Below are 9,571 nucleotides of genomic sequence, written 5' to 3'. Positions count from 1 at the left end.
TTGTATTGATGTAGTAACAAAGTATCAACATTCCAAAATTACACATCATGAGTCACGTCGCTTGAGCAGTACGACAAACAATAAATAAGTGATATTATTGCCTCCACTTCCAATCCATAAATCGGGAATAAAGTCGAGTGCATGTCTATCCATCACCACTCAAGATTACTTTGTATGGATAGTCAGTCCAAATTAATCTGACAAACAAAAATATTAAATTTGATTCGAGCAAACTTATTACAATGCATCTCATTATCTCCCACATCCACATCCACCCCATCTCCATACTCCTACTATCACTACATTATTACAGTCTTTTAGCAAAGTGGCATTTTAATTAGTTGGTGCATTTTACGCATGTGACTTGCAGTTAATTTTAATCTCGTTTGTTTTGAAGATAAAAAACCAAATTCATGTTACATTACTAATCATTTAAAGTTATTAGTATTGATTACAAAACTTCAATTCTACTTACGACATAGAAGACGTTTGGGGTTTGATCAAATCTATAAACTTTTTAATAAAGTTGTTAGTGTGACTTCATAGTTTTACACATTGGCGTATAACAATTTGTTCATACTCTATACATCATTCGCAACACATTGAACAATGGACTATACTTTCCTTCCACAACGCACAACCTTCCCCTTTCCCTATGCCTCTACCCCCTCCACGTCATATTTTTGCAAATACATCCAAAATATCAACCACACATAAAATAAAACATTGCTTAACAAAACCTATTGATTTAGAAAACAATTTACACAACCAAGATGCATGCCACTTATGCCCTCTTATTCTTCAACTTGTTATAAATATCACAACATGCATTTATCATTTACAAGAGGTTACACAGTAGACACACAATCAAACTCCCTTCACTCAGAATAAACAGCAGATTGAGGCTCAGCTGCAGTTTCAGAAAGCGATCCCCTCATCCATCTCTTCAACATGCTTAAAGCTGCCTTTGGTTGATCCATTGGAACCATATGCCCAGCATCATGAACCTGTATCCATCATCAACCAACACAAACCATAAACCATGAATATTATGTCAAAAACAAAATAATATTAATAATAATAATAATAATAATAACAATTCACGACAGAAAAACAAAATGTACCTTGAGGAAAGTGAGTGGCCCATGGGTCTTAAATAAACCCGCTTCAGACCCATCAACTTCAAAAGGAAGTTCAGCAGATGCACCAAACTCTTTCTTGCCACTCCATTCCATTGCATGAACCCATCTTGAATTACCTTTTTATTTTATACATAAACTAAATCAATAAAAGATTTGATATTTGAAGTTTAGAGGTCTCTCAATAAATGATATACTAACTAACTAACCAAGCCAATTGCAGATGAGATCATATTCTCCAGCATATATCATCAATTTAATTCCATCTTCAAGGAGATGAGGGATGCCAGCTTCAAGATTCCTCATCCAGTCTACAAGCATAGCCTGGTATACAACAGGACTACAAGATACAAAATCAATATCTCCAACTCCAAGAGCCTCCTTCACAGATTTCTTAGCAAGAAAACTCTCCATGTTTGAAAAGTCATAACATAATCTTCCTTCACACTCTTTTCTTATGTCATAATGCTGCACAACACATTACAACAGAGTCAAACATATTCAAATACTGAAACTAAAATTAAATAAAAAAACAAGATCAGATAGATCTATTTACATTGATATTTCCAGCAATGGATTTGATTGAACTGAAAATGGTGTTGCATGCCATGTATGCAGCCATGCAAGCCACTGTTCCATCAGTGCCTGAGAAATAAACAGAAAATAATTTAAGAAATAAAAGATTTAAAAACAGATCAATGAATGAATGTTGAAGACAAGACTAATATTACCACAAAGTTTAATTGCAGTTTCGCAGAATGGAAGTTTTTTGTTGATTTGTTTGTAATCAGAGTCCTTAATTATTCCCATGTCCAGTGCATAGTCAGTGTATGCCTGGTACTGAACTAGTGGATCAGTGAGTCCATTTCCAATTGCAAATCCCTGCATAACAAAAATCATAAAATATAAACCAAAACTTTAATCATAAAATACAATAAACCCCATTTTTTGTATTGAGTAAAAAGAGATACAGATACCTTTAAGTTTATATGGATTCCTTCTTTAGCTTTGTTTCCTTTGTGGACTCGAGCAGCAAAAGCAGGAATGTAATGACCAGCATATGATTCTCCAGTGATGAAGAAGTCGTTCTTTGCAAATTCAGGGTGCTCTTTAAAGAAGGCCTGAATCATACCAAAAAATTAACAAATTAATTGTTGCATAATCACATAGAGTTAAAAGCAAGAAAGTGAACAAACCTGTAAAAAGTCGTATAGGTCATCACTGACACCCTGCTCATTGTGTCGGATGTCTCGTTCATCAGTGCTGTAACTAAATCCGGTTCCAGTTGGTTGGTCAACATATAATAGGTTGGATACCTGAAAGTCAACAAACAGTTGACATTTCTTGATAAGTCATAACAAAGAACAATGCAAAACAAAAAAATTAAATTCAAAACTGATAACATTGTCACCTGATCCCATCCATACTCATTCCAGACAAGAGAAGAGTTCTTTTGGATCTTGAAAGGGCCATTTTCATAGAAAAGTGCAAGCTCGCTGCTACAACCTGGACCTCCAGTCAGCCAGATAACAACAGGGTCTGTTTTTTTACCACGTGATTCGAAGAAGAAGTAAAACATCCTACAAAGCACAGATATCGTTCTTAGATGCTAAAAGAACAGAGCTAACTCTTTCAGAAAGTAGAAACAGATGAAACAAAATATAACAGCAACAGAGTAAGCCAGACAATAACAAGCAATTTGCCATCGTGTCTTGTTCTACTCACTTTGCCATTTTGTCCATAGAAAACCCAAGGATTTGGTTTAATCATATCATAAAAATGAAAAAGCTAAAATGAAGATTAACCTAGGTACCCGAATACAGGATTCAAAGTTTGGGATCCGATCAGAAGGAAAAAAGAATTAGAAATTTTCAATTAGCAATTAGCAATACTTCCAACAGTAAACAGTTAAACCTCTCAGAAGAACATCAAGCAAGCGTAAACGTAAATTCATTATAATTGAAAAGGAACACTAAAATCAAGTTCTTTAAGATCTCATAACATACCGCGCAGCATGGGAATGTTCAATCTGGTAGTAACCAGCATGATGACCTAAATCAGCGACAGATGCGCCATTCGGATCGGCAAAATTTGGAAATTTAAAAGATTTCTCAACTATGGTCTTCTGCTGGACACTCGACGATCGTAAACCAGCATCGCCCGCAACAATGTTGATCTCATGTTCTGGGAACAAATTGAAGTCCCTGATCATGTTCTTCGCTTGAGTTGATGGGAAACTAGGGTTGTCTAAAGTAAGAGTCGTCGTCGAAGCAAGAGGTGCAAGAAGAAGAATAAGCGGGAGAAGGATCATCAAATTCTCCATTGTTGAGTTGAGAGAAAGCTTCGAGATTTGAAGATTCTGGGAGAGCGAACGAGGGTTATATATAGACAGTAGTCAGTAAAGCAGGAGAAGGGGTTGATGAAAGAAAAGTAGAAAACTGAAAGGAGTGATGAAGAAGGAAAAGCTTTGTTGCTTGTTGGAACGAAACGGCGACGTTTGCTTTTCTTCACAAGGAACTGCTTTTGCTTTAATAGGCGGGAACGTCATTGCTTGGAGTGTGCCTCCACTTTGTCACCTAACAAACATTTCTTATTTTTTAGTTAAAAAGGGAAGTTCTAATATGATATACTGACTTTTAACTATTTTTGTTTCGTATTATTTTTTAAAGAGAAGATATATTAAATATAAAAAAAAATAGAAAAAAATTAAGGTTTCAGAAACTTACGCAAAATTAAATAGTGAACATGTCTTATTTTGGACTAGTTTTCAAAAGGATGAATTAATTTATAGCAATTAATTTCACAATATATATATATATATATATATATATTGTTAGCGTCTACGGAAAAACATTATTAAATGTTTTGTTATGTAAAAATCATATTATTTTTCAAATGCGACTTGGTCATTATCTATTGTGTTTTAATTTTTAAAAAAGTTATGTCAATGTGAGACTAACCCACTTGATAGAGATGAAAACTTTTAGATTTGAGGACTCGGATTCAAATCCGTGCATAAACGAATTAACTAACTTGATAAATTTAACTTTTAACCACTAACCAGTTCAAAATAAAATCTAAAAAAGTTAATAAAAACATAAAACAAAAGTATTGATAATGAAATAAGCATGGAAAAGTTGAAGATAACTTTTCAAAACGAAAATATCAATTATCTTGGTCCTTATTAACAATTTACATTATCTCGATTCTTATTAACGATTTACAATATCAGTTTTATCTTTTTTATAGGATGACTAAATAAGTAATACATATGTGATTCAAACAATTTATATCCTAAGATACGCTTTAAAAAAAAATTAAAAATAAAATAAAATACCAAATGTACTACTTTCATCTTGTTTTAAAGTTCATAAATGGAACATCCAACTTAGATCGGATCAACATTGATTAAGACATGTAGCTATAGACATTGTTTCTCTTTTAAATAAGTTGGGTTCTGTATTAGCTATTTTTATTTTACCTGAACCGGATATTTGTTCTTCTTGTCATGTCTCTAAGCAAGCTTTTATCCTTTGATGATGATTTAAAAAAGATCTTTGCATGTGCTTGACTTAAAACTGTGATTTATGGGAACCGGCTCCTATTTCTTCCACATATGGATTCTTATATTATGTTATATTTATGGATGAACACTCACGATTCCCTGGTTTTTATCTTGGGTTTTATCAGCTAAAACACAAGTCATACTTTTACATTTTTCTTACAAATTTCCTAACATGTGTCCAAACTCAATTCTCATGCCTGTGATCAAGCTGTGGTTAGAGACCTACAAATCCGATTTCAAAAGGGGAGGGGCTATTTTGTCGATTTTTAGAGGCTATTCTTGATCTCTGTTCTTTGTTGTTGATTCATAAATACACACGCATCAAGGGAAGAAGGATATCGCCTACTAAATCCAATCATGGGGAATATAATGTCATTAACCCAAAATGTCTTTTTTAATCATGTATAGTTTTTAATTGTTCCAGATTTTTTTTTTCTAGCAATGCTTTATCATTCTTCCGAAATATGTTTTCTTGTACAGGCTTTCATTCTCTCATAATGTTTTTTTTTCGCCATTCTCACAATATTTGTATGTACGCTTCTCATTCTCTTAGAACCTTATGTGAAATTTTTATATATCATTCTCAAAATAATATTGTTTTGTCACTTTAGGCTTAATAAAAAACTCAGTTAAAATATAAAATTAATTAAAAATCATATTACAATTGAGATTCAGCTTGGTTAAGTCCAGATAATGAAAATTGTCAAACTCTATCCCCATGAAAATCAAACATTCCAAAATAAAAATAAAAAGTCCATACTAGCTTATAGATAGTTAATTTTATGAACTAACTACTTTTTACACTTTTAATTACAATCATATCATTGACAATCCTAACCATTCAATATTTAAATCTAATGGCTAGGATCTTCGTTACACATTCTCACAATATGTGTTTGTGTGATTCGGCAAGTTAGACCTAAGCATATTAATAGGGCATCTGATAAATACTGAAAGTGGATGTTTATTTGCAGTACTCATATATTCAAATTACTGGCTTTTTTTTTTTCAAATAATCGTGTCAAAAAAGGGCCAGGAATAACAATTAGAAACAACTTGCCCAATCCACTACCAGTCGAGAAAAGAAAGTATACTTTAAGATATGACGGATTCTCATTAAGCCACTTCAGGACATGTATTATCAAATTATTACAACATAATTCAGCTATAAGTCTACAATCAACAAATTTACAAAATTCAAAACTCATGTATAAAAATTGGCACATCAAGAAATAGTCACTTTTTTGGAAATTCAAAAAGACAAAACATGAAATGAAAAAGAAAAAAAAAGTACCTTCTTACAGTTTTAGAACAATGAAGACCCCCATATAGACTAATTGCATGCTCTGTCATATAGTCCCCCATATTCTCCAAGCTTGTGACAACAAAAAACTAAAAGCAAATTATATTTAATCATAACTCAATCTCTTTTGAATTTATAGATCGCTAATGAGATTTATTCTATTTGCTTTCATTTACAAACAAGTCATGAAAAGATATATTTAACATTTACAATGAATAAAATAAATCAATCATTTGTATCTTGGAATCAAATTTCACCTCGAAACTTTATCAAACAATGCTGAAACTATACAATCATGAAACTAACAAAAAAAAAAAAAAAAACAGTACTTTTATTCTAAAGATTCACACATGCTTGGAGATAATCTTAGATATTCAACCTTCTTTTCTTTCTTCCTTGTGCTGGAGTCTTCAACTTGGTGAGAGGGAAGGATTAGGTTTTTAACATTTTATGATTATATTATTTATTTCATATTAGTCATAATCCTCCCTTAATATAATTATTAATGGGTAAGGCTTCCAAAACCTATTCGATTCCAACTAATAAAGTAAACCCACCTCATGAATTATTTTGTTTAATCAATTCATGTGGCTTATTTAAATAAAACTATTTGTATCTGAATCAACAACAGATTGAGTCTGAGATGCAGTTTCAGAAAGTGATCCCCTCATCCACCTCTTTAACATGCTTAAAGCTGCCTTCGGTTGATCCATTGGAACCATATGCCCCGCATCATAAATCTGTTTTCCATTATTAACCAACACAAACCATCAATCATGAAATATATTATGTCAAAAAAAATATTAAAAGAAAATAATTAGCAAAGGGTACTTAACCTTGAGGAAAGTGAGTGGCTCATGGGTCTTAAATAAACCAACTTCAAACCCATCAACTTCAAATGGAAGTTCAGGAGATGCACCAAACTCTTTCTTGCCACTCCATTCCATTGCATGAACCCATCTTGAGTTACCTATTTGTTTTATACATAAACTAAATCAATAAAAGATTTAATATTTGAAGTTCATAGGACTCTCAATAAATGATATACTAACTAACTAACCGAGCCAATTGCAGATGAGATCATATTCTCCAGCATATACCAACAATCTAATCCCATCTGCAAGGAGAAGAGGGATACCAGGTTCAAGATTCCTCATCCAATCAACAATCAGGGCCTGGTTTACAACAGGACTACAAGCAACAAAATCAAGATCTCCAACTCCAAGAGCCTCCCTCACACATTTCTCATCAAGAAAATTCTCCAACACTGAAAAGTCATAGCATAAACTCCCTACACACTCCTTTCTTATGTCATAATGCTGCACAGCATATCACACCAGAGTCAATAACATATTCAAATATTGAAACATCAAAAAGTATCTTTACATTGATATTTCCAGCAATGGATTTGATTGAAGTAAAAATGGCGTCGCATGCCTCGCATGCATCCATGCAAGCCTCTGTTCCATCAGTACCTGAGAATAAACAGAAAATAATTTAATCAATACAAGATTTAAATAAAATGAATGATGCAGACACAAGACATTACCACAAAGTTCAATTGCTTTTTCGCATAATGGAAGATGTTTGTTGATGTCTTTGTAATCAGACTCCTTAATTAATCCCATTTCCAGTGCATAATCAGTGTATGCAGGGTACTGAACTAGTGGATCAGTAAGTCCATTTCCAATTGCAAATCCCTGTATAACAAAAATAAATAAAACCAAACCCATTTTTGTGTTGAGAAAAAAGAGATACATCTATACCTTTAAGTTTATATGGATTCCTTCTTTGGCTTTGTTTCCTTTGACAACTCGAGCAGCAAAAGCAGGAATGTAATGACCAGCAAATGATTCTCCAGTTATAAAGAAGTCGTTATTTACAAGTTCAGAATGCTCTTTATAGAAGGCCTGAATCATGCCAAAAAATTAACAAATTAACTGTTGCATAATCACATAGAGTTAAAAGCAAGAAAGTTAACAAACCTGTAAAAAGTCGTATAGGTCATTACTCACACCCTGTTCATTGTGTCGAATGTCTCGTTCATCAGTGCTGTAACTAAATCCGGTTCCAGTAGGTTGGTCAACATATAATAGGTTGGATACCTGAAAGTCAACAAACACTTATCATTGATTGATAAATACAGATAAACAAATCCAAAATTGGTAGCATTGTAACCTGATCCCATCCATACTCATTCCACACCAGAGAAGAATCATTTTGGATCTTGAAAGGACCATTTTCATAGAAGAGTGCAAGCTCACCACTACATCCTGGACCTCCAGTCAGCCAGATAACAACAGGGTCTGTTTTTTTACCACGTGATTCGAAGAAAAAGTAAAACATCCTACAAAACATAATTAAGATCTTAGATGCCAAAAAGAACAGGGATAACTCTTTTCCATCATTCTTGAAAGTAGAAACAGATGAAAGAAAAATTTATGCATGTATGACTGTATGAGAAAGAAAAGACAAAGATAATAGCAACAGATTTAGCTAAACAATAACAAGCAATTTGCCATCACGTCTTGCAGTTAAAAGGCCAATTCAAAAGCCTTACCAGTGTTAGGAGCACCCCTTCTGTCTTCTTTGGCATACAGAAGGCTTCTCTTTCCCCAAATAACTTTAATTGATATTGACAGAAACATTTAAGCAAAATGCCACTTTGTATTCTAAGTTTGGCAACGTTCTTTAAGAAATTTATTAACAATCACATAAACATACTATAGCAAAACTCTGGGGGACAAGGCTAAACGAAGCAAATAGGATTTTCCATGGGAAATGCAAACTATAAGCCCCATACGAAGTTTGGGGATAAGTAATTGCCTAATAAGAGAAGACTATATACCAAGACTTTGATCCCCAACTCAAAGCCTTGGTGTGCGTGGGATACCCCTATTCATGTATAGCCCTAACCCCCCAACAGATCTCGATAACATACCGCGCAGCATGGGAGTGTTTAATCTGGTAGTAACCAGCATGATGACCTAAATCAGCGACAGATGCGCCATTTGGATCGGTAAACTTTGGAAATTTAAATCGTTTCTCGACTATCGAATTCTGCTGGACACTCGATAATCGTAAACCACCATCATCCTCAACGATGTTGATCTCACGTTCTGGGGATAAATTAAAGTCCCTGATCATCTTCTTCGCTTGAGTTGATGGGAAACTAGGGTTGTCTGAAGTAAGAGTCGTCGTCGAAGCAAGCGATGCAAGAAGAAGAATAAGCTGGAGAAGGATCATCAAATTCTCCATTGTTGAGAGAAAGCTTCGAGATTTGAAGATTTTGGGAGAGCGAACGAGTATTGATGTCGGAACGAGAACGAAACGGTAATGTATGCGTTTCTTCACAAGGAACCGCTTTTACATAAATAGGCGGGAACGCATTGCTTGGGCCTTGGAGTGTGCCTTCACTTTGTCAACCATCATACTTCTTTTATTTTCAAAAATCTTTAAACTTTCTCATAAATTAATGGCTTTACTTTAAAATGGAATATATGTCCATTAATATTTAACATTGGAGTAGGTTTTGTCATTTAAAACTTTTATAAGATTCCATCG

General features: G+C 33.7%; 2 protein-coding genes across 2 annotated transcripts; both read right to left on the bottom strand.

Annotated features, from left to right (window-relative positions):
- Positions 1-759: 759 nt before the first annotated feature.
- Positions 760-3,609, bottom strand: LOC145032753 (serine carboxypeptidase-like). The gene is made up of 9 exons (XM_078981667.1): positions 3,146-3,609; positions 2,551-2,719; positions 2,336-2,455; positions 2,117-2,260; positions 1,871-2,021; positions 1,696-1,784; positions 1,349-1,607; positions 1,125-1,258; positions 760-1,007 (listed from the first exon to the last, which is right to left on the bottom strand). Exons 1-9 carry the CDS (start codon positions 3,460-3,462, stop codon positions 879-881), a joined length of 1,512 nt encoding a protein of 503 aa, XP_078837793.1. The 5' UTR covers positions 3,463-3,609; the 3' UTR covers positions 760-878.
- Positions 3,610-6,231: 2,622 nt separating this feature from the next.
- Positions 6,232-9,333, bottom strand: LOC145029335 (serine carboxypeptidase-like). The gene is made up of 9 exons (XM_078977902.1): positions 8,949-9,333; positions 8,186-8,354; positions 7,993-8,112; positions 7,774-7,917; positions 7,557-7,707; positions 7,394-7,482; positions 7,068-7,326; positions 6,844-6,977; positions 6,232-6,747 (listed from the first exon to the last, which is right to left on the bottom strand). The coding sequence occupies exons 1-9, from the start codon at positions 9,263-9,265 to the stop codon at positions 6,604-6,606; spliced, it is 1,527 nt and encodes a 508-aa protein (XP_078834028.1). The 5' UTR covers positions 9,266-9,333; the 3' UTR covers positions 6,232-6,603.
- Between the last annotated feature and the right edge of the window lie 238 nt (positions 9,334-9,571).

The sequence above is a fragment of the Lactuca saligna genome, chromosome 2, assembly GCF_052625555.1.
Source record: "Lactuca saligna cultivar CGN05327 chromosome 2, ASM5262555v1, whole genome shotgun sequence".
NCBI classification, from domain to species: Eukaryota; Viridiplantae; Streptophyta; class Magnoliopsida; order Asterales; family Asteraceae; genus Lactuca; species Lactuca saligna.
Note: the sequence above shows the minus strand (reverse complement) of the source record. Positions and strands in the feature narration are given on the sequence as shown.

What these genes read in the sequence shown, in the direction of transcription:
- LOC145032753 (XM_078981667.1), bottom strand. Translation starts at nt 3,462, where the DNA reads ATGGAGAATTTGATGATCCTTCTCCCGCTTATTCTTCTTCTTGCACCT. An exon ending in ATGAGTATGGATGGGATCAG is followed by an intron (nt 2,456 to 2,550) that starts GTGACAATGTTA and finishes GTTGACTTTCAG; the next exon opens with GTATCCAACCTATTATATGT. An exon ending in ACCTATACGACTTTTTACAG is followed by an intron (nt 2,261 to 2,335) that starts GTTTGTTCACTT and finishes GGTATGATTCAG; the next exon opens with GCCTTCTTTAAAGAGCACCC.
- LOC145029335 (XM_078977902.1), bottom strand. Translation starts at nt 9,265, where the DNA reads ATGGAGAATTTGATGATCCTTCTCCAGCTTATTCTTCTTCTTGCATCG. An exon ending in CCATTGCTGGAAATATCAAT is followed by an intron (nt 7,327 to 7,393) that starts GTAAAGATACTT and finishes TATGCTGTGCAG; the next exon opens with CATTATGACATAAGAAAGGA. An exon ending in AGCCACTCACTTTCCTCAAG is followed by an intron (nt 6,748 to 6,843) that starts GTTAAGTACCCT and finishes AATGGAAAACAG; the next exon opens with ATTTATGATGCGGGGCATAT.